Source organism: Argentina anserina, chromosome 5, assembly GCF_933775445.1.
Source record: "Argentina anserina chromosome 5, drPotAnse1.1, whole genome shotgun sequence".
NCBI classification, from domain to species: domain Eukaryota; kingdom Viridiplantae; phylum Streptophyta; class Magnoliopsida; order Rosales; family Rosaceae; genus Argentina; species Argentina anserina.
In genome coordinates, this window is record NC_065876.1 from 355952 (window position 1) to 382289 (window position 26338).

Genomic DNA, 26338 nt, shown 5'->3' on the forward strand with positions numbered 1-26338 from the left:
GACATTACATTAAGTATCATGTAAAATCAAATATTATATCATTCATTATCTAGACTACTATATACATCAGGATATTACATAAAGTAAATCTCCAATAGCAGAAAACACACAAAATTTGCCCAAATAATTATAAATCCTAAATTTTATATGCACTTTTACAAAATTTTAATATAATTCATAAGAGAAAAACTAATATCTCTTGTAAATCAAGAATCACGTTTTAATTAGAAAAGTAAATTAGAACTAATAATTAGTTGTCTATCTTTCAAGATCAAAGACTCGTATGTCTTCTTTTTCTATTTGTTAAAGATCGAAGATGCCAGTATAAATCGGGCACAATATATTGTGCGCTTGGTAATTGCCATATAGATTTTCAAAGTAATCCATAACTTAGAAAAAGGTACCGCATTGTTTATATTAATTTGTACCATGTAAACTGAGATTTGGAGGAGATGCCCTTGTTTGTATTAGTTTATTTTTGTTTTAATATATTTGGTTCTGTTTGTATGCATGGTTACATGAATATGAATTTAAGCATGTTCTGATTAATAAGTCATTCTTTGGAGAGAGAGAGAGAGAGAGAGAGATAGAGAGATGGATGGATCTAGGACCATGTGTGTGCGATATGGATCTCTGTGTTTTTGGGTGGATATCATGTATGTAGAAGAAGGAACACTGATACTTTTGAATTAATTAACTAGTTATTAATGTATAATAATGTAGGAGGAATGGAGGGATGATGGGATTCAGATTCTTAACACATGCAACCTCGCTAGAGAATGTCCTTTGCAATCATCCTCCTCAAGTGTTTTCGATCCCGAATCTAATCATATATTGCCTAATCACTGATCAGTAAACTATTAATTACTTAATACAACTTTATTCCATGTCATATAGTCATGCATATATATTATAAAGAAACAAACCCAACCTAATTATGTATAATTAGGCCTAACAAACAAGACTATATCATCGTATGCGATTTTTTCACTTTCTTTATCCACTTTACTGATATGATACATATAATAAGGTCTAGCAACTTAATTAGCAGCTCATGTGTCGGACTATTTGTTTACTAATTTTCTTTAAGAAGGATGAGTTAGTTAGCTTTCACTATAATTAACCCATAAATAGCTCAAGACTAAGCGAATTAAGGTCGATTTTTCGAAGATGAACGCGAGGTGGGTGAAAATTATGCCCGAGTATTTATTGAGATGGGCCCCTTTTTTCGGGCCCGGCAGCATCCACCAAACAGGAGGCCAGATTTCTGGTGTCTACACTTTCTTAGATTCTTTAATTTATCATTTAATCAAGAGAGATGTGCATGATTGTAATCGGAAAAAAAATGTGGGATGTAAATGCATGATGCTATCATGTTATCATTTTTCTATGCTTAAATTTTCAATGAAGAGTAAAGTGTAAAACTTTATACAATTAACATACTTGATGTTAGTTCTACACGATCGGGAGGTTCGTTAGCGGTCTTGTGTTGACAAAGCAAGATGTTCATAGAACTAGAACTCCAGGGTGAAATAAACTCTTAAAACTAAGTACTATTAATTGATCACAGTAACATAATTAATACAGATTCAACATAAAACAAAAAATAGTTCTACATTATGTTACTATATAAGCATAAACTGTACACCAGTGGCGGATCTTGGACAGGTGTTTAGGGGATGCTTGATCTATAATTGTAATTTATGGAGGATTTGAAATTTGGCCGAAGACAAATTTTGTTTTTGACAATGTACTCAAAATACTATGTGATTCACTTTTGAACTGATTGTTTTACATTATCTACATCAAAATACCTCCAAACATATGTAACCGAGGGTGGATGGAAAGCAAACGTAGAAAGCCAGAAATCCCAAATGGGAAAATCCTCAATTCAATCATGACATCTAGTGCTCACTAGAGGAGTGGAGGTCGCGAAGTTAATCACTCGAATTTAAGAATTAGGCTTTAGTTTTTAGAGTTAGATTTTATAGAAAAAAAGAAGGGAGAAGAAGACACAAGAGATAAAAAGAAAAAAAAATAGTGGTCCGTGTGAGATTAGAGAAGTTGGTGTGGGAAGAGATTGGGTGTGGGTGTGTGTATGTATATGTGTTGGTGGAGGGATTGAGTGTGAGAGATAGTAGGGGATGCTAGTCCTAATTAAAAAAAATTAATACCAATTTTTTTTGTCTTTCTAAGTGACTTGGGATGCTTGAGCATCCCTAAGCTTGTAAAAGATCCACCCCTGTTGTACACAACTCTGATATAAAATATAATATAATAACGGACCCCAAGATATATTCCGATATATTTCCTATAAGGCCACGGTTTGTTCATGGAATGGAAATGAATTGAAACCAAATCCTTACTCTTTCCATTGCCATGAGAATATTAATTTCCTATCGGGTTTTTTTTCCGGTGTTTGGTGTTGATAGGGAAATGAATCAAAAATTCAGCCCATTTTCATATAATACCCTTATATATGGTAAAAAAAATGCAGGGCAATTTAGTCCAAAAAGTTTAATAATGATTGTAAAATTTGGTTGGGAAAATGATTACATAATGGTGGGGAGCAGGGGCGTATCTATGTTGTAGGCTTTATGAGCTTAAGTATAGACAAACATCTTGTTAATTATTTATGTACATTAATTTCTCATGTCTCTAGTTCAGTTGTGGCTGAGTCTTATTTTAGACTCTCATTAAATTCCCATATCTTTGGTTCGAATTACCTTTGGAAATATTATTATTTTTTTCTTCCCTTCTTTATAATTTTATTCTATGTTTCTATCTTGTCTTCTTTTTGCTCTCACAATGTTCTTCTATTTTCTACTAGTATTTCTTACATTTGTTCTTGTTTTCTTTCCAACACTTCCCTTTATGATTTTGCTTCACAAAATAGGGTAGAAAACTATTGATTTCACTTCACATAGTCTTTGATTTAAAAAACAAACAAACACACCCCTAAAAAAAAAAGGAACATAAACATTTGGAAAACAAAAGATCCTTTAAGAAATCTTAATTAGCCTAGAGGGAGTTCTCATCCTGGATCCGCCCCTGCCCTGGTGGGGAGGAAAACATTTTCCCCCTTATTTTCCAATCATTTTGGAACTAATTTCTTTCTCATGCTCTAGTTTCCTTGAAACAAATATGGCCTAAATTCTTCCCTGTTCTTTCATCTTTTCATCTAACGTTCATAATAATTAAATGTGACATGATAGCTCATGTACTTCTGCCAAATACAACATAAATTCATGGGCCTGCTGTCGGGATTAGAGTTTATACTGCATATTACTAGCTGGTTAATACTGCATGCATCCTTAAATTAATTACTTGTCTTTCCCTTTAATATTTCGTGAAGTATAAGATTGAGGAACAACCACAAGACCTTACGGACATACAAATAAAACGATTGTGTGATTCTTAGTCTTCCTTAATTTACATTCTATACATGCATCAACTTACATTATCGACGTATAGGCCCTCGACATGCAGGTTATAATCTTTAAACCCGTTGAAGACTAATCCTATATATTGATTCTGCCCACGTACATGTCATTTCTCAATTAATTGAGCTGGAACAGGATTTCAACCATTTATTTATATAATTCCATGTATTTAATTAAATGTTATATATAATCAATTTACAATAAGTATAAGTTGTTTTCAACTTTAAATTTCATGATTTTTACTTGTAAAAATTACCAAGATAATTGAATAAAAGACAGAAAACTGACTTGGGACATGTAGAGCCACGAGGACGATAAACCATCAATCTTTTAGGTGCTCTTTCTTCTAATTTAAATGTTTGAATCTGCTACAATGTTTGTCGTAGTGTATTAAGATGTAATAAAAAAGTTAACATGAGCTTAATTAAGATCAACAAATCGAGTTCTTATACATTTTTGAGTTTATTTTAACATTCTAACTTTATAAGATGCTAAGGAATATCGAATGTTATAAGCATTTGCATTGTATTATATATATATGTAAGTGTATTGTTCACATAATTCATGGAGCAACTAACACCGTATATATGCATAACCAGGGCATACGCTGTCTAGAGAGTGTGGGAAAATTTCATGTTCATACTCCTTATTTTCACGATATGCATGCATGGTGGTATGTGTGGTTTAGATTTGTAATGTTTCCATTTATTTGAAATAATATGGTTCATCGTAACTTGGAATTTCAATAGACCGTGTAAATCAGATTTCCCTTCTATGTCCTCAATCAAGAATTCAATTTTTGCAAATTGTTGAACTCAGTAGCTGGTTTGTTGTAATTTGGATGTGTTGAATATATGCTAAAGGTGGATTTAAGCCGGTGTGACACTGCCAAGATAGGATTAAACCATATGCAACTGTTCCTGAAGAGATCTTGCCAGTTTTGGCTTTTGCATATTCAACGAAACCCAGTAGCTTTCGGTTGGTGTTTTTGGCATTGTGGGATATTGAATCAATGTTGAACGTTGATTGAGTCGCCTCCCCCCCCCCCCCCCCCCCCCCCCGCGAGATGGGATGATATCCATCTGTATCTGTCATTATAAACCCCCAAATCTGAAAACGGCTTTCCGGTGATCATCGGATAACGTCGATGTCGGTGTTGACTCGCTGGAGCTTGGCGAGTATGCTGATGGTGGAGGTGAAGCAACACAAAGCTTCTAAATTAATTGTGACATATGAGAGTGTATAACGCGAATATGAAACCAATAAGAGAATGCAGACACGTGTACAAATAAAATGTGATTTATTAAATATTAGGAGCGGGGTTACAATCTTTGTGAACTCCTCTGATTCTATCTCCGTATATGACTTGGCTCAAGGGTGACGTGCACTTGATCTTGAGAATTTGAGTTTGAGTTCGATTTGGATTTGATGAAGAACGAGCGATTTGACCGCTTGATGATTCTTCGTGGACTTGAGTTTGGATTTGGATTTGATGAAGAACGAGCGATTTGACCGCTTGATGATTCTTCGTGGACTTGAGTTTGGATTTGGATTTGATGAAGAACGAGCGATTTGGCTGCTTGATGATTCTTCGTAGATTTGAGAGACTTTAGAATTTGTCGAGAGTGATCTTGCTCAAGTGATTTTTTCCCTTCTTCTCCACCACCTTCTCTTCATGTTGAAGGGGGTATTTATAGTGTCAAGGTTTATATTTTGTAGAATATTTTAATAACACTAAAATAATAAATTTCTTTAATTGTATAATTAAATCAATATGTATTTTCTGATTAATTCAAAATTAGTTATTCTCATAACTAAATTAAACAGGAAATAGTTGATTTAATTATAGTCGTTAATGAATTTATTAATTTAATAAAATGTCTGATTACCATTTCGAATTGTTAATAACATTCAATTTTTGATTTAAGTCGGAATCACGTACCTTTGATTACGATCATCCGTTTATGTGTTGACACGAGTTTTATTTGGATCCGCACCAACTTTGTTGACTTTTGGCCATGTGTGCAATTTTGTCGGGCTCTTGGTCGATTTAATTATTTAACGAAGATAATTTACTTCATTAATTTTCATGTGTCTACAGAGAGAGAAGCCCATATCTACTTCCTCTCTCCTCAAACTCTATGCCAAATTTGAAAACCCAGAAGCCAAATACGGAGAGGGTGAAATCCAGAAAAAACTGTGGAATTGCTCACGGAGAGCTATGGGTGTGGGGCTGTCGAGGATCCTCCTTCGAGCGCCAAATGTTACATCGGGTTTCCGGCGTCGGAACTCCACAAACCGATGAAGCTCTTCGTCACCTGAGATGCACAAACACACGGTGTTACGGGGAGAAGGCCGGGTTCGCGGGCCTTCAACGCTCTAATGTCTAAGTTATCTACAAAGATAAACATGTAGAGTTAAGTATGATAAGAGGTGAGAGTAGAGGCTTATCTTAATGTGGAGAGGAGATGCGTATTTATAGAGATACATGCGATGTAACCAATGAACTTACCAAATTGTCCTAATGGGCTAATAATACCTGCAATGAATTTTTGGGCCAATCGGACCCTAAAACGGTGAACAATCACGATGTTTAGCCTATTAAAGAGCGTATCGTTAACACTTTCTATGTGTGCCCTTTTGACTACTATGCCCTTGAGGACGACATCATATCCTCATCACACCTTTGCAAAAGCTGCGTCAAATTGATCAAGTCGGACATGCTTAAATTGAGTGGCAAGGGCAGTCTTGTCAAATGCACATATCATTGCTATGCTTTACCATGATCGCTTTTGCTGCTTTATGAAATTTGACTGTATATAGAAGAAGTGAAATCGAAGATGGGAAAGTTGCGTACGTGTGTGTATATATATATATATATATATATTTATTTATTTATTTATCTGGAGCTTGGCTCTGGTATTAATGCATGCAAATTAAGTTTTCCCAGAAAATTACTGCCTGAAACTGAATTATGAGATTGTTTTGTTCCTTTATGAGGATTTTTTTTTTCTTTTCTGGAGCCCATTTCTGCTTGTGGGATCTAGCTCTGAGCTTTCTGATTGGCTCTCTTTCTCTCTCTCTCTCTATCCCTGTCTTTCTCACTTTCTCTCTCCCTCTCCTTCCTTTTGAAGCAGCTTATTAAGAAGAGAATTCTCTACATCTTCAGCAATATCATTTAGTAGCTAGATAGATACAGAAGGAGAAGAATTATATATATATGATGATGAGATAGTGAAGAGAAAGCTATTTGGTGAAAAAGCCTGAGAGCTTCATCAAAAGATAAACAAAAGCAAAGCTGATGAGGTAACCGAAAGAGAAGACAGACCTTTTAATTTGCTTCCTCTCCTGCATAGCTAGTTAGTCTTGCAGCTCTTTATCTCTCTCTCCCCCACCCACCTTCTCCCCAATATCACCTTCCTTAATTACAGAGATATCACTTTGCCATCTTCATCGATCGTTGCACTTCACCTATGCTAGCCAACAACTCGTCTTCCTCAGTTCCTTGTTCCGACCCTTTTTCATGCTTGGAAAATGGTAACAACAACAAAAGGAAAAGGAGGCCTGCAGGAACTCCAGGTATACATATCATCAAAGTTTCGATCACTTAAGTTTCTTATATATTTGTACATGACCTGTTGATAATCATGTTCTACCATTACCTAGTTTTTTTCTGATTCGGCTTTGATATTACGTAACAGATCCAGATGCGGAGGTAGTGTCGCTCTCACCGAAAACGTTACTGGAATCGGATCGTTATGTATGCGAGATCTGCAACCAGGGGTTTCAGAGGGACCAGAATCTGCAGATGCACCGGAGACGTCACAAGGTGCCCTGGAAGCTACTGAAGAGAGAGACTCCGGTGGTGAGAAAACGGGTATTCGTATGCCCCGAACCGAGCTGCCTGCACCACGACCCGTGCCACGCGCTGGGTGATCTGGTTGGGATTAAGAAGCACTTCAGAAGGAAGCACAGCAACCACAAGCAATGGGTTTGTGAGAAATGCTCGAAAGGCTACGCAGTTCAATCTGACTACAAAGCACATCTCAAGACCTGCGGCACCCGAGGCCATTCTTGCGACTGTGGCCGCGTTTTCTCAAGGTTAAATTCATCTTCAAGTATATCATCCTCTAATTCTTTCTTCTTTTACATTCTAAAGATCATCAATAATATTATTCCAGAGGGCAAAGGATCGGAAAAAGATATTTATATTAATTATTATAAATTCAAAATGCATCATCATGATCATGTATAGGGAGCTTTTTGTTAGTTGGGGTTTGACTTTGAAAAAGTGAACAAAAAGGGTTTCTAGCCTTTGGGTACTCTTGACTGACGACGATAACTTGAATTGTACTACTGGTTTTCCTCAGTATCGTTGAGACGCATTTCCCAAAGGATCAGTTTCCTTAGGTTATAGTTATATCAGATTCATCATTTGTTTGCTTACGTTTTTTTTTTTCTCATTTTAATTAGCATCCCGAGACGTAAAACGGCTATGTACCTATAGTTAAGCTAGTATATGAATATATCATCGTCATTGTAATTCTTGACTAGACTACCTGCAGCTTCAGCTCTGGAGCCTGTGGCTAATTATAGGTTAATCTCAATTAAGAAATATTCTCCCCATCAAAGTAAATAACCATTTATGTTCTTCCTTTTCGTATTTGTAATACTGTATATATGTACTGCTGATCTTTCTTGTGCCTTGTTTTCAACACCTACATCAGATCCTTAATGCCATGCCACAATATGAGAATACGTACACAGTATTAATTTGACTTCCTTTATCTTCTTTTAAACTAAGTTTTTTTTGGACGAATTCTTTTAAAAGCAGTTAACCTGAACTTAAACTATATATTTCATAGATTGTAACAATTGTAAACTCTTCAAGTACTTTAATTTGTTTTGTTTTATTTGCACGTAGGGTTGAGAGTTTCATTGAACATCAAGATGCTTGCAACATGGATCGTCTACGGTCGGAAGCGCAAGCAGTAGTGCTACAACAGCCGGCATGCTTATCAAGAACGGCTTCCAGTCCAAGTGCGTCGAGTGAAACCAATTTCAGCAGCAGGACTACTCCTAATTGGCCGTCAGCTACAGCTTTGGTGGTGCCAAAGCCGGTTCATGACAACACCAAATTGATCTTAAGAAGTCCTCCTGCTGACCACGATATTGGTGATCGGAATCGACACTCGTCGACTAAGAATATTAATGCAAACAGCTTGTACAATCTGGATCTTCAGCTTGCCACCACGTCAAATGCCAACAATCCTAGCCATATTGAAGTCTCGGTGTCTTCGTCATCTAAGAGAGAGGTCGAAAACCATTCTACTCAGCTCCAGCTCTCAATCGGATCGTGTGACAATGTTGGTGATCATCATCATCAAAAGAATATTTATATCGAATCCAACAGAAACTCTCCGAGGGAAAGCAGCACTAGTACTAATGAGCATCACCACCAACAGATGAAACCAGCTGGTGAATCAGCATCAAGATCAAAGATAATTAAAGAAGAAGCACGAGAGCAGTTAAGGCTTGCCATGGCGGAAAAGGCTTACGCCGAAGAGGCAAGACAGCAAGCGGAGCAGCAGATTGAGCTAGCCGAGCAAGAGTTTGCAAATGCCAAGAGAATAAGGCAACAAGCTCAAGCTGAACTGGACAAGGCGCAAGCTTTGAAAGAGCATGCCGTTAAGAAAATCAACTCCACAATTCTGCAAATCACTTGTCATGCGTGCAAGCAACAATTTCAAGCTCGAACAAGGCAAGCAAACCCTCATGAGAACTCTCTGGCGTTCAGACGGTTCAGTTATATGTCATCGGCTATAACAAGCACAACAGAAGGTGACCAGTTAGAGATCAATGCAATTGCTACTCGAGTAGTTGATCGGACAAATTCATCTGCTAAACCGTAATAGGTTTCCTCCAACTCATGTAAACTTATATTTGTTTTCCTTTGTTTTTATGTTAATGGATGTTGATATTCTGCATGTATTTCATATAACAATAACAAAAGCTTGTTATTGTGATGATAATATTAAGCTGAGGATCGAAGACAAATACGTGTTGTATGTATCTTGCAAGATGTACGTGCGCTGTTATTTGTTGATTAATTTGGTATCTAATTGAAGAGTATATATGATGATGATTTGCTGAATATATATCATGGTCTTCAACAACCAGATTGTATTACTCTTAAGTCTTAATATGTCAGTACGTACGTAGTTGGCCCTATATATTTTGAGTAATGTCTTCATTGTTCCATTAATACACTAGGTTTTTTTTTTTTTACTTTGTGTTCACTATTTAGCTTACCGGCCTGTATATAATAAAATCTTCGATCTGTTCTTGAGGTCCAAAAGCATTAGGGCATTTCCCAGATACATGCACCCTCTAATAAGTCTAGATATGATACTTCATCAAACATTCGATCAAAGAGCTACGCAGCTACAGCCTATTGTTTAGTGTTTGGCTTTTCTGTTTGGAGTATATGGAGATCATAATGGATCGAAGGTCCTCACCCAGCTAAGCCAACCCAGGCATTAAGCTTTTCATAAAAATAATGTCTCAGGGTCTCAGCTAGCTATTCAGAGAAAATGAGGTAGAGGGGTTCTTGGTTGAGGTGATAGTTGTTCGTTGGTGGCGATGCAGATCGATGGTGCAGAGAGTGGTGGTGTGGTCTGGTGACACATAAATGCTAACAAACTAAAGAAGGGAGTTCGATCAGAGATGATATGCATGAAGAAGAAGAAGAAGATGATGAGGGGAGCAGAGCGATCACCAAGTTTTTCAGTTCCAATATATCACAGTGGTGGTTAATGACAGGTTCAAAAGTCACTCTCAGAAGCGTCCCCATGCCAAACCAAACAGACACAAACAAACTCGATCCATTCATTGTTCGTAATTATTATGCAAGACACCATATATAATGACCTGACCTCAAAGTGAGTACTGATGAGTACAACTCATTCACTCACTTGCATAAGAATCAGCGCCCAGTTCTGCAGAGCACAAGCACAGCATCTTTCCAAATATGCAGAGACCATTCAATGCTTTTTTTGAGTTGATGGCCAACTTTACTTAAGCTTGGAAAAGAAACTGCTTCTGCTACGTAGCTGCCATTCAAACCTAGCAAACTATATATATATGAGCTTCTCTCCTCGATCTTTAATACTTTTAAAATAACGTGAACACGCTACTGAACCAGACAAAGGCCAAGCAATAGTCATGAGTCATGGTGCAGAAGGCCAGAAGCAGCTAAAACCTAAAACCCGGTGGTTACTTCGCTTTTCTTATTGGACGGACCCTGTGTTCTCCTCACCTTTCTTCGTCTCTGTTAGCTGACCCCTCCCTGCAGTTCCCAGTGAGTGATCCCCACTCATCAAGTTCTTTCTTATTCTTATTTACCTAATTGATTCATCTCACAAGCATTTTTTTTTTCCTTTTTTTTTACGTGCCACTGTTATTAATGTAATTTGTAATGAAACTTTTCAAATATATATGTATAGTGGCTGGTCTAATACAACTAAAATGGACTAGAAACGGTCTAAATTGGCAAAGTGGCCGGTCTAATACAACTACAAACGGACTTCCGAAATCTCACATGATATATGTAGGAGATATAAATTGGGTTCATCTATGGTACAGTAGTACGTACTTAGGATACATGCACTAAGAAGTGCGATGGGATGTGCTTAGCACGGGGTGTGAGGTGTTTTTTTTTTAAAGAAATTGGTCTGAGAAGCATGTACGTGTTGCATACTATGCAGCAACAATGTATAGTACTGTATGATTTTCCCTATAAATTCCCCTCAAAAGAAAATACCTTAAAAAGGCCCATACCCCAATTCAGGTAGCCCAATCCCTACGAAAAAGCTGCTTCAATAGTCAGTAACATTGGACATGAATATTAAAGCCCAATCCATTTTAATAGAGAGGGTACGTTACAATGAAATCGAAATCTCGAGCATATATAGAATTCTTAATTGTATTAGAAATACGTACGTATTCGATCACCAGAAAGCTAGCATCTAGTGTTGTAAGTAAGAGTAAGATTTGACATGGAACATCTAAAAATCTATAATGTGTATAACTGTATATACACATGCAGTATAACAATGAATGAATAAATAGGTAACCGCGCGTAAACAAGAAGAATCAGAAAGACGGAAGTGTCCTGAACTCCCGAAGTGTGGATTTAGCTTCACGAATGTGTTTTTTTTTTTTTTGAGTTAAGTAATTAAGAGATTTAGAGATTGTTAATGAGCTTAAAGGCTAAACGTGACATGCAATTAAAAAGCACAAGATACTAGCGCGCACTGGAGTCAATGGGTCATGCATGGAACATAATCAAACCAGTTTAATCTTTGTCTGAGTATCTAGCGACACGTTACATGCATGTTAATTACAGAGTAGTAAGTTATAAATTAAGACCCCATATTTGGATCAAGTGCAATGTAACACACACACGCATATATATATATATATATATATATATATATATATATATTCATCTGAGCTGCATACTATCACATTACATCTTTGGCTTAACAGATGAAATTTGTTTTTGGATTAATTTCAGAACTCATTAAACTACGTGGCTTATCTGGAATATTAATTTCTAAGCACTCTTATATAAAATCAACTTGTACTTTGTCGGGTTCATGAACTTAGATTTGATCCCATCCATCAGTACGTACTTAATTAGAACACATAACCTAAATTAGATAACGCATATCATCATCGACTAAATTAGATAACGCATATCAAGACGTACTGATGATCAAGGACGCGAGGACCAACACTACTGTTGGCGCGTAGACTTGCTAATTAAGCTTTTATGATCGAATTGCAACACCCAAATACTATTATTTCGTCAATGAAGTAATGCACGAGAGTTTCAAATTAAGCTACGCTTGCTAGTTGCTACCATACATTTGACATGCCAGCTTGTACACTGTAGCATGAGGACATGCATTATATAATTACAGTGACTTCACAGAAAGAAAAGCCAGAAGCCAAAGATATTATTAATATTCTCACGCCAATCACCACACATCGATCAAGAGTGAACCGTGAACAGAGAGTCAGAAACCATTGCCACTCATTTCCCCACCGAATTTCACTTCAGCATGATAAATTTTATACATGTTACAGGTATAGACACCATTCCTATCCAGCTCATGCCATTATCCCCATATCGATGTAGATCGATCTTTCCCGGCAAAGTCAATAATTCATGATTCGCACATAACCTCTATATTCTCATCACACTAAATTAACTTCATTTGCATGCGTCCCATCAAATCCCACTTAAACTAGCTACCCAGTGATGAGGGCCTTATTAGGAAGAAACACACTGAGGCTCATTCGAATTATACTCTTAATTTCAAATTCCACCACTTGTTTTCCAACAGCTGATATAAGAATCACACTCTACCGAAGACGTCAAAGATATTTGTAGAACCTGCTTCTTATCCCAGGATTGAATTCACAGGTATATATATGATAGAATCTCCCATGTTTGTCTCTCCCAAACAAACACTCGTGCTATTGTTTAGAACTTTAGATTCCAGAAAGAGTTAAATGACATTCGATGGCTTAGTTAGGCTACCTTGTAAGTACCTACTAGCGGCTAATTAAATTGAAATTAACACTTGAAGCATAAATTGACAAGTCCATCATTCATGTACAAATATATAATGATCGAGCGAGAAGAAAAACAAAATTGAGGCTACTGCTTGCAATGTTGTCGTACACGAGAAGAGAAGTGACATATATTAGACATAGATTTTCTTACCCCTTTAATGCAAAAGTACAAAACAACATGGATGAGAGTGGCACCACACCACTTTCCTTTACTCTTTCCCGATCACACATAGTTAATTTTCCAACGTCAATTATTGGTTTGGATTCGAATGAGAGCCAATGCCCTTCACGGGTCCCTCTCTCCTCCTACCGCCTCAGCCTCAAGTCTCTGTTTGATCATCGATCATCATCAAACTCTGACTCCGAGAAGCATAGCCTGAGTATTGTTATTATTGATCATCTGAATCCCTATGACGGTTTCACCCATTCATCTTGTTGCAAATTACTAAAAAACAACCATCTATATATGATCTATGTATAATCCCTTCGACATTGGGTCTGACCTTCACTTATTAATTAATCCCAGTTCATTTCATTTTTATTGTATGATCATCCTTAACATGTATCTAACCAATGAAGGAATACTGTGTTTTCAGTTCATGAACCTAGCCAATCTAACCATGCATATGCTTTCTATATGCCATTGTGGCATGCATGTCGATCTCAATATTCATCAAGTTCTGCTAGTCACTTATTATATGATAATCTCGTGTGTTGAATATTGTACTATTACTACTATATATTATCTAACTTTAACTATGAAATGATGAACTTTTCACATTTAAGCCTAGATGTTTCTTATTGCATGGTTTTGTATATATATTGGCGTATCGATACTCCTACGGTGACCAATAATCCTTATGTGGGTTGAAGCAGTTAGGACTGATTAATTAGTTTTTGAGGTGTTGAGAGCTAGCTTATCGATATGCACTAACTTCTTGTCTTAAACCTCAATTTGATATCCTTTATATTCATAAAATAAATATCTGACAGAAAGAAGGTAGAATTAATGAAAGAAAATTGCCACATTATATATAATTGATCGATAGGTATATATACCCTCAACTGAAGGTCACTGCTTGTACATATTGAATAGCTTTTCCGAAGCATGCCCTGCTTGTTCTACTATACTGATCCTTCCACTTTTCAGACCAAAAAAAAAATCCTTCCACTTACATAATAGACTGAGTCAGCTAATTAATCATCTTTTTCCATTTTCAGTTTCCAATATGAGTATATATATTATAATGCTAAGGACAATTTAAGTTACAGGTACGGCCAACATGGGCACTACTGTAAATATTCTAATTAAACAGTACCATATTCAAAACCCTTGGACGCCTCTGCTTCTCTACACTCGTATATCATCAAACACATTAGCTAGCTAGTGAGGCTTAGAGCAGCCACAAAGGAGAGAGAGAGAGAGAGAGAGAGATGGAGGGAGATAACTCATCAAACGATGTATACAGAGAGTGTCTCAGAAATCATGCAGCTAGCCTCGGCAGCTACGCCACCGACGGGTGCGGAGAATTCACACTCGATGACACCTCGTCCCCGGGCGGACTACAATGCGCCGCCTGCGGCTGCCACCGCAACTTTCACCGCCGAGTCACCTACGCACCCGGCATAGGCAGATCATCTGGAGCCGGCACTGCTCATCATCGTGTCATTAGCTGCAGAAGCCGAGGAGATCTTCACCACGAGATGATGACGTCACAGGAACTGATTGACTACAATGTTGGTGGTGGAGGAGGAGCAGCTGCGCGGCAGATGATGGTCGTGGAGTCGCCGGACAGCGGGGACAGGAGTGGCAGCGGGAGGAAGCGGTTCAGGTCCAAGTTCACGGTGGAGCAGAAGGAGAAGATGCTGGCGTTTGCGGAGAAACTCGGGTGGAAGTTGCAGAGGAGAGATCTGGAAGATGAGATTGAGAGGTTCTGCAGAAGTATTGGGGTGAGCAGGCAGGTTTTCAAAGTGTGGATGCATAATCATAAGAACCTCTCCTCTTCTTCGTCTGCATCAACTACTGCCAATGCATCTTCTCTCACAACCCAGTAACTAATTAATCAGTGTTGGTTAACTAGTTAGCTTGGACTGCTCATATCAACGCGTACGTCTCTCTCCGCTGTTTCTCTCTAGGATTCTAGGGTAAGTAGAATAATTTTAATCAGTGTCAATTTTCCTTCTATGTTCTCCCTTTCTCCCTCCTCTCTCGCTCAACATTTGATTAAGCTCTTAGGTCTGAGACTTGGCTGTAATTTGATTGTAGTATATTGGAATGCCATTTTCTTAACTTTCACTAAACTTAATCAAACTTGCATTTTCCCTTCTGATCAGTTATTTGAATTTTCTTAGCTACACAAAATAGTCTCGGGCTCTCGGATATACGTACTGAGCCTACAGAAAATGTTGATATTCCTAACTAGATCCAATAAATCCTTAATGTATTCTCGGATTGTGATTTTCTTCATTAGATCGATGTTAACCTCGATCTAAGATTTGAAGCCTTTGGGGAAATCCTATCTAAACAACACTTAAAAGACTATTTAAAAGAAAAAAGCAACACTTGAAATTTTGTGTGTGAAGATAGATTAAGATTAGGTCAAAAATGGTTCAATTCTTCAATTGAACAAAAATTGACCTAATTAGCTGTAGACATTTCTGATTTCTTGGCAACCACACTTTCAAGTTTCAATGGCTCTAAATCCTTGCCATGCATATGGGACAGTTTTAGGTATTAATTAACAGACGTATTTTAGTTTTGATTAGCATCACTATATATAAAGTAGTAGGGATAGTATAACGGTATAACACGAGGTCTTGATGTTGTTGTTTTATCCTTAATTTGGTTGATGAACGTATTTTGAAGTAGTAAAGGTGCTCTTCCTTCTTGTTTCTATATATTGCTGTATAGTCTGTTGTTGTATATTATTCGCTGCACGGCAAAACCTGCAGACTCACACTGGAAACTTACAAAACTGCAACAGTCTGATATGAGTCTGCTTGCTCAATCTATCACCCACTAATATAATGTCCCCCATCCCCCCTATAGATGCAACTTGCTAGCTAGGTTTCAATAGTTGAATTAACTGTACGAGATTATGATAGGGATTAGGATACTGGTGCGATAGAAAAGCTTATATACTTTATGTTCTTTAAGCTATGCTGCTATATTCTAGGTTTTCATGAATAATTGTGAAGAAAAAAAGAAAGAAAAAACATTTTCGTGATTCATGGCCCATTGCAAAATCGGTACAGAAATATTTCAGAAACTCACAAGAAAATTATAAGAAAAAGTTAGGACCAATATCTTTGAAATCAGATTCGATAGCTATATGACTAACTTTTACAGGGAGGTTGAAGCTTTGGCTAGCTCTAACTCCAGTCCTCGATGTAAATGTTTTTGTTTTGTTTTGTATGTATGTGTGGTGGAAAATGACACAACAAAGAAAAATTCGTAGGTGCGGACTCCCCTACCATGTGGCTATGGGGCAGCCCAATACAAATGCAGCAATTTATTTCCAAGTCCCTATTTTGCCCCCATTTGTTTCTAACACAATACCCAAAACAGCCTCCTACTATGTCCTTAGAAGACAGTCCCACCGCCAAGTGTGCGTTTACCCCACACAAGAACTTCTCCACAACAAAAGGTTGAATGAGAGAGTCCGACCGACATACTTACCTTACGTAGCAGCTCTCGACCGCCATCTCCATTGCTACCAATCGTGAAGACATATCCCTGCGTGCCTCGTGCCTCATGTCTTGTCTAAATCAACTACTACATTGATGCTGGCTGGCATGCCACTCCATCGTCGACGAGCTTGGTGCTTCACCAATTCATATCATATGTAAGAGACTCCAATACAAAGTGAAACATATATAAAGCAAGGACAACATAATGGATTTGATGCGGAGCTTCCAATGCCTAGGGTTTATGGTTTCGTCAGGTCATTTTGTTTTCATTGTGGGCTTGCTTTCTCTGTTTTCTGGCTGGGCCTTTTCCTTGTTGGCGTTGGCTAGCCTAGCATGGGGTCCTTTGGGCCTCTTCAACCTTGAAGAAGAATGTTTTTTTTAGAAATTTCGTCTCTCATGATTCACATATCTAGTCCCCTCTCTCTAATGACGTAACATCTGATGTAGTTGATCACATTATTACAGGACAAGGTGTTGCATTCTTAGGTTTTCGCTACTCGAAAGTGTCGGTAATATAATGATTGTAGGCTAAAACTAATAATTAGAATTCAACATTTGATTGACGCCAACATGGTTGAATATCAAAATTCTAAACGTGTAAATTTCTTATGATTATTATGCTTCGAACATTGGATTCGACCCGTCTCACGGTCTCACTCTCACCCCCTATCGGTTACTTCAAGGCCCATTATCTTTAGTATTTGAATGAATGTTGGGCCTTAGATACTTTTGGGCCCTCGGATGAAGCCAGTGGTATAGTAGTAATATGAGGAAACAAGCGAGGAGAAAATGAGGAAAGAATTTTGAGCTCGGACAAGCAGCCATCAATTCGCGCATCCCACAATTTTCTCGAGCCGAAAAAAAAGAGAGCTCTCCTCTCCCGTTGACGCAGGTGATAGAGAGAATTTCCGACACGCGTATATATTTAGAGAGAGAGAGAGAGCCCCACTCCACCACCACCACCACCAACCACCTAACTCTTCTCTCTTTCTCTCTCATGCTAACCCACTGCTGCTAGGGTTTAATTCTCCATCACCATCCATGGCTTTCCAGAACAAGAAGCTCATCAACAACCCCGACGGTACGCAGTTCGCTTCTCTCCACTCTTGCATTTTCCTTTTCCGATCATCGCTTTGATTTTCCGTCACTCAAATTTGCTACGATCGAAGATTAGGGGTTTTGCGATGCACTTGTGCTTGCTTTTGAACTTAGAACTGTAGTTCTCTGTAGTGGAAATGAAAAAAGGACTGAGGGAGTGCTTGTTGCTACTTTTGTATTGATGATTTTGCAGATGTGGTGACTGAGTTCATTGAAGGCCTGGTTGAGACTTACCCTGGGCTGCAGTACTTGGATGGCTTCCCTCAGGTATTTGTTTTCATTTCTATCTACAATGGTGTTGGCTGAGTCTTAATTGTTCTAGTAATTAGACCTGATCTCATCGTTTTTTGTCGGATTGGGGAGAGTACAGGTGAAGGTTGTGCTGCGCGCTGATGTTTCCGGCGGTACATATGACAAAGTCGCTATTGTATCAGGTTGACAGCTTGCACATTACTGTGAATTTTATGCATGTGGACCTAGCGATAACTAGAATGTTGGTATCGATTAACATTTGAGAGCATTGTTGAGTTAGGAATGGATGAAAATGCGTAACTGAGTGCTTTTCTTGATTCGATATATATAGGAGGTGGGAGTGGACACGAACCTGCGCATGCTGGATTTGTTGGGGAAGGGATGTTGACAGCCGCTATCTGTGGGGATGTCTTTGCGTCTCCACCGGTTGATTCAATTTTAGCAGTAAGGGTTTCTGAACTTTTATTACTTGCTGGATTGCATGTAGGCTCTATCAATTTTATGCGCGAGGATATTTTTGTTGATTTGGAAATGCTATACTTTAAATTAGGGGATCCGAGCTGTAACTGGTCCAATGGGTTGTCTCCTGATTGTCAAGGTATTATTTTCTACTTCTCTTGAGCGATATGTGGTTATGGCATGAATGGTCAGCATGTTAGGTAATACTTCTGACATTAGTTTTTGAGCATTCTCCAAAACCATTACGGGTAACAAATGAAGCAAAAAAAAAAAAAAACAGGTAGCAAAGATGACCTGAAGTGGTACCTTTTGTTTCTGTGACAAGTATGGCCAGATTCTGTTAATGTACCTTCTGTTTTACTGATATATGATGTCTATTCGGTGTTGAACAGAATTATACTGGGGACCGTCTGAATTTTGGTTTGGCTGCAGAGCAAGCAAAATCTGAAGGTTACAAAATAGAGGTGGGGGTTTGATATGAATCTCTTCCTCTTTTCAATTGCAGTCATATGATGCATGGTTACATTAAATGAAACAAATGAGCTGGTCTTTGATATTGCAGACTGTAATTGTTGGAGATGATTGTGCGTTGCCCCCGCCCCGAGGAATAGCTGGCCGAAGGGGTTTGGCTGGCACCATTCTTGTTCATAAGGTTCTCTCTCTCTCTCTCTCTCTGTGGCCCTTTTAATATATATGTATATACAATGACCTCTGGCCCCTTTATTATATTCTCAGGTTGCAGGAGCTGCCGCCGCTACTGGGATTTCTCTCGCTGAAGTTGCAGCAGAAGCAAAACGTGCATCTGAAATGGTTGGAACAATGGGTGTTGCATTATCTGTTTGCACACTGCCTGGTCGGGTAACACCTGACCGTTTGGGGCCTGGAAAGATGGAACTTGGTCTTGGAATTGTAAGTTATTTTCTGTGAGTAACCTTGTCCTTGAAACAAGAATTATATATAATTTAGTCTAATCATCTTGAAAAATTACCGGTTCTGGTTTGGATACAGTAAACTTCAATTCATATTTTCTTCTCACATCAAATCAAACCCTGAGTTGATCTTTTTGAACCTATAGGATTTTATCTGGCTATGATTACATGCATTCCCCACAAATGACAAGGAGCATCCATACATACTTTTGACTTCCTGACTAAAACTGGATTATTTTACAGCATGGCGAAGCAGGTGCTGCTGTTGCTGACCTTCAGCCTGTGGATGTTATAGTCTCTCATGTTCTCAAGCAGATATTGTGTCCAGTATGGCCCTATACTTTTCAAGCTTTGAAATGCCTAAAGTTATTGCTTATCACATGTATTTCATTAAGTTCCATTATGGCACAACAGTAGTATCTAGTAACGCAGTTAATCCCACCATCTTAGGAAGATGTTATAGTTGATATACATAGGATGAGAAGAACATTCTACGCATCAAGTTAGAATCTGTTGAAATCTATAATGCATTGATATGATTGTGTACACAACTTTTCACACTGCATAAAATGTATTATTCTGCAAAAGCAGTACAAATTGAGTTTTATTTCTCCTGCCCGTGGAATCAAATTTGGAATTCTAATGAAACCCATACTTATACATGCAGGAAACTAATTATGTTCCAATTACTCGCGGAAGTAGAGTGGTGCTTATGATCAATGGGTACGCTAGATCTGTTATTTTATATACTAGATGGGAACATCAAATAATGGGTACTTGAACACATAAATAATTCAGTGCATCATCAAATACATCTGATAGAACAAGAGTTAATATCTGTGAGTAGATGAGCTGGCTAGGTGGAGTATTGCTTGTCCTCGAGAGGGTTGCATGCCATTTATTATGTATTTGGCAACGTCAAATGAATACTGTCTAGAGTTTATTTACTCTCTCTCTCTCACACACGTCTGTTTTCAAAGTCTAATTCCTCTACAAATTTTGGAACATTTAGGTACATCTAGGTGAAATGTTGAGGCTACTCAACTCTATTTTGTTTTATGTTTTATTCTTGGTTGTTAAACCTACCTGTTTTGGTCTTTCAATTTCAGGTTAGGTGCAACACCTGCAATGGAACTGATGATCACATCTGGTAAAGCAGTACCTAAGTTGCAACTGGAACATGGATTAGCTGTTGATAGAGTTTATACTGGTTCATTCATGACCTCTCTCGATATGGCAGGTTTGTTGCCTACCAGATGACGACATTGCTTTCCTAATATATTAGACCAAGTGCTTGACATTGTTTCTTCAGGCTTTTCGATTTCTATCATGAAGGCTGATCAGGCTATTCTACAACGTCTGGATGCTCCAACAAAGGCTCCCTATTGGCCTGTTGGTGTTGATGGTGTGTGCTCACAAAAATATTTCTTCTCTTATTTATGATTACCGTCAATTTGGTTATGTTGCTGTCATGAAGTTCCAGTAGAAGTAGTGGGAGAAATTTTTTTTGTTAATAGTTTATGCTAAGGTAAGTAATTATCCTCGCTTGCAGGCAATCACCCACCCGCAAAGATTCCAGTTCCATTGCCTCCTTCTCGTTCAACAAAAATTGATGAGGTATGGTAATAACTATATTTGATATCTTTTAAAACAATCATGGCCGGACATTAGGCAATAGCTGATAGATCTCTAATTGTGAAGACTTGATGCAACCTCTAGTAAATATTCTTCAAGAGTAGATATTAACGAGGGTAGGACCTTAGGATTCTCCTGCTAGATTAACCGTCTTGCAAATTGATACTCTTGAGCTGATGTTATTTGTCTTGTACTTGCTGACACCATTGTTTTCTGACCTTTTTGGGTGAGTTCTGTGACTTACTAACACAGTTTGACGTTCTATTTATTTAATTAGCCATTGGGTCGACCAGCACAACTGAATGAACAAGGCCATATTCTTGAGGTGGCTATCGAAGCAGCTGCCAATGCAGTTCAGAACCTAAGGGATGAATTGAATGATTGGGATAGCAAAGTAGGTGATGGTGATTGTGGGTCGACAGTAAGTTGTACATACAACCTTTTTAACCTTTTGAGTTGTGTTGTCTTTAATCTATATCTTCTTCAGTGGTTATACCCTCACTTGCATCAGGAAGTGTCACATGCTAAATCTTATGTTTGCTGTGTCAGATGTATAGAGGTGCAGCAGCAATTTTGGAAGACATGCGGAAGTAAGTTTGTTTTTCTTTGTTTTGTTTTTTCTCTTTTTTAATTATTGTTTTGGATGGCCCTCTTCTAGTAATTTTTTTTAAGTTCTGTTCTCTATCCAAAAAGACAGTCCTACAGCTCTCAGCCATTACTCTTACTGAAGAGGATGGCAATTAAATGGGAGAATCACAATGGAAGATGACTTAGTTACTCAAGCTTTGGTTAAAATCATCATTGATGGCAATTAAATGGGAAAATTATGGCAAGAGTTATTAGCATCATATCCAGAGAGGAGCCGAAAAGAACTTAGGAATATTGTTTATGTAGGAGGACGGTAATTTAAAGTGTAAGCTATTGCAGTAGAAGTGGGTGTCTGGGAAGGATTTTAGATCTTTGTTTAGTTGTCCCTTGGTAATCTCTGGTTTATCTCCGTATTGAGTTTGTTCTGGGTTAGAGACTGGACCATGTGCCTTTTTGGCTTGCTACAAAAATAAGATAGCAAACTGTATGCTGGATTGTTTCTTTCATATTTCAACATCTCGATAAGTACTACAAAGGATCAACTGTTGATTTGCAGTGATTGTAGTCCAAATTAGCTTTTAATCATGTACTTCTAAATTCTGTTTTCCAGTTATCCTCTGAATGATGCAGCGGAAACAGTGAACGAAGTCGGAGCATCTGTTAGAAGAGTTATGGGAGGCACAAGTGGGATCCTGTATTCAACTTCCCCTCTGCTGGACCGATTTATATACAATTTTCATAACTTTCTAAGTTTTATTTATATTTTTATGTCTTACATTTTGCATCTGCATTCTTGAAACAGATATACCATATTTTGTAAGGCAGCCTATGCACAGTTGAAAGCAAGCACCCAATCTGTTGTCACATCCAAGAATTGTAAGATAATTCCCCTGTAATGTGATAGTCTGTATAGACTCTAGACTCGTTCATTAAATTAATGCTCTCTTGATTCAGGGGCTGAAGCACTTGAAGCTTCCATTGCTGCAGTCAGCAAATATGGTGGGGCTAGTGCTGGGTATCGCACAATGTTAGACGCCCTTATTCCAGCATCAGCAGTTCTTCAAGAGGTCACCATCTTTCATCATTGTTTTCTCTTTTTTCTTCATTGTTGATGTGGTATGATGACTTCGTACTTATTATACCAATGTTTTGACAAAAAGAGGTTAAATGCTGGTGATGATCCTGCAACTGCTTTTGTTCTTTCATCTGAAGCGGCAGTGGCTGGAGCTGAGTCAACTAAGCACATGCAGGCACAGGTAAACCTTAAAATCATCTATAATTGCAGAGGTGTGAGTGGCTGACTAAAGGTGACACTGTTATTCGGATTAAAAACATTGGTTGTTTATGCAGGCTGGGCGTTCAAGCTATGTATCTGGAGAGATACTAGCATCAGTCCCAGACCCTGGTGCAATTGCTGCAGCATCGTGGTACAAGGCAGCCGCCTTAGCTGTGAAGGACAAATATCCGGCTCCGTGAATGAAAGACTGATCATTACATGAGTTCTTGTTGCATTTCTGCAAATTTTAGCTGCAGATACAACAAGCTGACTTTTGTTCATAATTTTGCACTACTACTAACAAGGCTTTCCGCTTATGTTTTTAGTGCATAATGCTGAGAGAGCGATTTTCATCCTCGTTCATACATGTCATGATATCCCGTTTAGAAGACTGTAAATTTCATTATGTGCATTGAGCGGTATCGAAGGGATATGGTTGTATAATGGTCAGTTTTTATGACTTAAATTGGACCACCTTTGTACAACAAGTGGTAATGAACAAACCCTTTATGTTGATCTGAGCTTTTGAGGCCACATCAAACTTGACTTATGGTGCTTTGAACTGATTTATGTTGTGTTATGAATTGTTAAGCCAAGTGCAACAGTGAATAGGCCAACACAAAGGAATTGGTGTTGGTGAACAAAGTAAAAACCCCATATCTACTAGGTAAATTGAAGCGAGTTAAGGAGACTAAAAAGGTTCAAATTAAGTGGTAGCTACTTAAAAAGGGGTGACATATGAATTATATACTTTGGAATAGATATAAGCCCGATAAGCGCGTACAAAGGACAATCTGGACATGTGGGTCTTGGTCAACTTTCACCGTCTACAACACGAGGCAAATCAGACACACCTACCTTACTTTGTGGGCCCCTATATCTCCGCGGTAGTTCACGCGAGTGATCTCACGCCCTAATGACGCGTTTTTGAGTTCTGAGGTGGTGTTATTATATAACGACGGCACTTGGAATGCAAAAAAAACTAGTGCGATCTGTTTGTTTCCGTCAACAAGCTCCATTGTATTTTCTCCAAAACACCAAAAATGGCTGAGCAGCTGTCGGAGGAGCAGATCGCCGAGTTCAAGGAAGCTTTTTGCCTCTTTGACAAAGACGGCGATGGTATTTTCCAACTCACTCTCATCACCTATTCACCATGCTTTCTTTCATTTTCTTATGCCTATGATCCTTGTTTCTTCTTTCTCTTGCAAATTCTGAGTTTAATAGATTACTTGCTGTGATCAGATCACTCTCTTACTCATCATGGTCGGTGTTTCGTTAGATTTTCAGGGCCTCTGGATTTGTGTTTCTTGCTGCATTGTATTGTTCTCTCTGTAATTATGGTTGTAGTTTTTGTTGGTTTTGTGAAGCATAATGAGCATATTAGGATCATGAGCAGTCCTATGCCGGGCTATCCTTGCTGTATAGGTCAATAATCGATCCTCTAGGGTCATTTGGGACAAGGAGTTGATCTAGATTAAAAACTAGTTCTGAAATGTATGATTGGATGGCACCAGATAGAAAAAAATATGTGATCTGCACTTCATAGCATATATTCGTAATCGTTCTTCTGTACATGACTTTATCTTAATAAGTTTGCAACTCAACTTGGTTACCTTCCTCTATGCTTTTGAGTGGTTTGAAGCATCTCCACCTGGAGATAAATATCTCTAAGTAATACAGGGTGGAAAATCTGTGAGTTCTTCACGGCATTGAGTGCACAAGGGGAATTGTATTGAATGAATTTATGACTGATCTGGAAATATTGATGTTGCCATTAGCACGTTTTGCGTTCTGTCTTGACTGATTTAGCTGCTACTTGTTTTTTGCAATGACATTGTGTTATGTTTGTTTCACATGTAGGTTGCATCACTACCAAAGAATTGGGGACTGTGATGAGATCTCTGGGACAAAATCCCACTGAAGCTGAATTGCAAGACATGATCAATGAGGTTGATGCTGACCAGAATGGCACAATTGATTTTTCTGAATTCTTGAATTTGATGGCAAGGAAAATGAAGGTATCTCAACCACTTTTCCGCTGATTGTTTAGGCTAGTGAATGATATTGCTTCCTTCATATCTATTCTGGGAACATGATTGACTTCTTATGTGCTATAAACATGCTTTTATAACTTTCACCCTGATCATTTTTAGTTTTAATCGTCACTTAAACTAATATGGGTCTCATTTCGTGCATTACATAAATCTATGTGCATGTATATCCAATTTGGTATAGGGAGAAATTTAGAGAGACTGAGGATTTAGCTTAGTTTTCTATCCCAGCTGTTAAACCATAATCTGTCAACTCATGATTTATCATTGTACTTCTGTATTATAAGGCATGACTTTTTACAGATTTGATTTTGGCAACTGGCAACTAATGAATTTTAACATCTTTTCATCCTTAGAATATCAAACATTAATTTTCTGTTGACCTCAATTCTGTGTATCAAGAGATATTCAATCAAGTAATACAGTATAGATAATTGACAAATCAGTGTTATATTTCCATCGAATAAGCTCTATCTGTTCGTAGGGTTGTATGAATAAGTTGGTCTCTTCCGTGTCCGCAGTTTGGATTATATAATTGGAATAATCTGAATATCAAATGGCAGCTGTTAATTGTAAGTTTACTAATACTTCAACTTCGGCAATTCAGGATACTGATTCCGAGGAGGAACTAAAAGAAGCTTTCAAGGTCTTTGATAAGGATCAGAATGGCTACATTTCTGCTGCAGAGGTAACCACCACATTCAGTTAACTTTTTAATGATCTTCCACAGTTGGGTATAAGTTGTACAGTAAACTGAGCGGTAGCATATGATTTGTTATGTGATGCAGCTTCGACATGTAATGGCAAACCTTGGAGAGAAACTGACTGATGACGAAGTGAATGAGATGATTCGCGAAGCAGATGAAGATGGTGATGGCCAGGTGAACTATGAAGAGTTTGTCAGGATGATGCTTAACAAATAAATATCAGACAATTGTGTATGTTTTGGATTCTGATCATGGTAGGGATATTGGACAAAGCTTGATTGTTGAAAAATCAGTTGTAGTATGTTGGCATTTGGACCCTCGTTAACAAGACGGGTTTCTCTTTTGAATTTAGGGATGGAACTTATGGCATGTTGTGATTTAATTTCGTAGAACGTCAATGACAAAAGTAATGGCTTGACAATTGCTCGTGAATTGTGCATTCATTTGGGTTGTTGTTCCAAGCATCTTTACAATGCTATGAAACTCATAACGCCAATCAGGTTTAAACGCATTGGGCTACCAGCCCAAAAGAGCCCACCAAACCTGGCCCAATTTTCTAATTTCG

The 26338-nt window shown here is 38.0% G+C and overlaps 4 protein-coding genes across 4 annotated transcripts; all 4 read left to right on the forward strand.

Moving 5' to 3' along the window:
* The first annotated feature begins 6671 nt into the window (after positions 1–6671).
* LOC126794558 (zinc finger protein SHOOT GRAVITROPISM 5-like) lies at positions 6672–9451 on the forward strand. The gene is made up of 3 exons (XM_050521305.1): positions 6672–7022; positions 7145–7544; positions 8368–9451. Exons 1-3 carry the CDS (start codon positions 6917–6919, stop codon positions 9353–9355), a joined length of 1494 nt encoding a protein of 497 aa, XP_050377262.1. The 5' UTR covers positions 6672–6916; the 3' UTR covers positions 9356–9451.
* Positions 9452–14522: 5071 nt separating this feature from the next.
* LOC126793817 (zinc-finger homeodomain protein 10-like) lies at positions 14523–15403 on the forward strand. The gene has a single exon (XM_050520447.1). It carries the CDS (start codon positions 14523–14525, stop codon positions 15141–15143), a length of 621 nt encoding a protein of 206 aa, XP_050376404.1. The 3' UTR covers positions 15144–15403.
* A 2243-nt stretch (positions 15404–17646) lies between these two features.
* LOC126793341 (putative 3,4-dihydroxy-2-butanone kinase) lies at positions 17647–23559 on the forward strand. Its single transcript, XM_050519831.1, has 20 exons — positions 17647–17859; positions 18070–18143; positions 18247–18310; positions 18460–18572; positions 18679–18726; positions 18980–19051; positions 19150–19239; positions 19323–19496; positions 19760–19843; positions 20184–20239; positions 20626–20756; positions 20829–20921; positions 21069–21133; positions 21429–21572; positions 21701–21741; positions 22350–22433; positions 22542–22615; positions 22694–22806; positions 22900–22995; positions 23090–23559. Exons 1-20 carry the CDS (start codon positions 17820–17822, stop codon positions 23213–23215), a joined length of 1782 nt encoding a protein of 593 aa, XP_050375788.1. The 5' UTR covers positions 17647–17819; the 3' UTR covers positions 23216–23559.
* Positions 23560–23990: 431 nt separating this feature from the next.
* Positions 23991–26205, forward strand: LOC126796165 (calmodulin-like). Its single transcript, XM_050522930.1, has 4 exons — positions 23991–24134; positions 24876–25033; positions 25674–25754; positions 25855–26205. Exons 1-4 carry the CDS (start codon positions 24059–24061, stop codon positions 25987–25989), a joined length of 450 nt encoding a protein of 149 aa, XP_050378887.1. The 5' UTR covers positions 23991–24058; the 3' UTR covers positions 25990–26205.
* Positions 26206–26338: the final 133 nt, after the last annotated feature.

What these genes read in the sequence shown, in the direction of transcription:
- LOC126793341 (XM_050519831.1), top strand. Translation starts at nt 17,820, where the DNA reads ATGGCTTTCCAGAACAAGAAGCTCATCAACAACCCCGACG. An exon ending in GCTCATCAACAACCCCGACG is followed by an intron (nt 17,860 to 18,069) that starts GTACGCAGTTCG and finishes ATGATTTTGCAG; the next exon opens with ATGTGGTGACTGAGTTCATT. An exon ending in GTTGTCTCCTGATTGTCAAG is followed by an intron (nt 18,727 to 18,979) that starts GTATTATTTTCT and finishes GGTGTTGAACAG; the next exon opens with AATTATACTGGGGACCGTCT.
- LOC126796165 (XM_050522930.1), top strand. Translation starts at nt 24,059, where the DNA reads ATGGCTGAGCAGCTGTCGGAGGAGCAGATCGCCGAGTTCAAGGAAGCT. An exon ending in CTTTGACAAAGACGGCGATG is followed by an intron (nt 24,135 to 24,875) that starts GTATTTTCCAAC and finishes TTTCACATGTAG; the next exon opens with GTTGCATCACTACCAAAGAA. An exon ending in TGATGGCAAGGAAAATGAAG is followed by an intron (nt 25,034 to 25,673) that starts GTATCTCAACCA and finishes TCGGCAATTCAG; the next exon opens with GATACTGATTCCGAGGAGGA.
- LOC126793817 (XM_050520447.1), top strand. Translation starts at nt 14,523, where the DNA reads ATGGAGGGAGATAACTCATCAAACGATGTATACAGAGAGTGTCTCAGA.
- LOC126794558 (XM_050521305.1), top strand. Translation starts at nt 6,917, where the DNA reads ATGCTAGCCAACAACTCGTCTTCCTCAGTTCCTTGTTCCGACCCTTTT. An exon ending in GAGGCCTGCAGGAACTCCAG is followed by an intron (nt 7,023 to 7,144) that starts GTATACATATCA and finishes ATTACGTAACAG; the next exon opens with ATCCAGATGCGGAGGTAGTG. An exon ending in TGTGGCCGCGTTTTCTCAAG is followed by an intron (nt 7,545 to 8,367) that starts GTTAAATTCATC and finishes ATTTGCACGTAG; the next exon opens with GGTTGAGAGTTTCATTGAAC.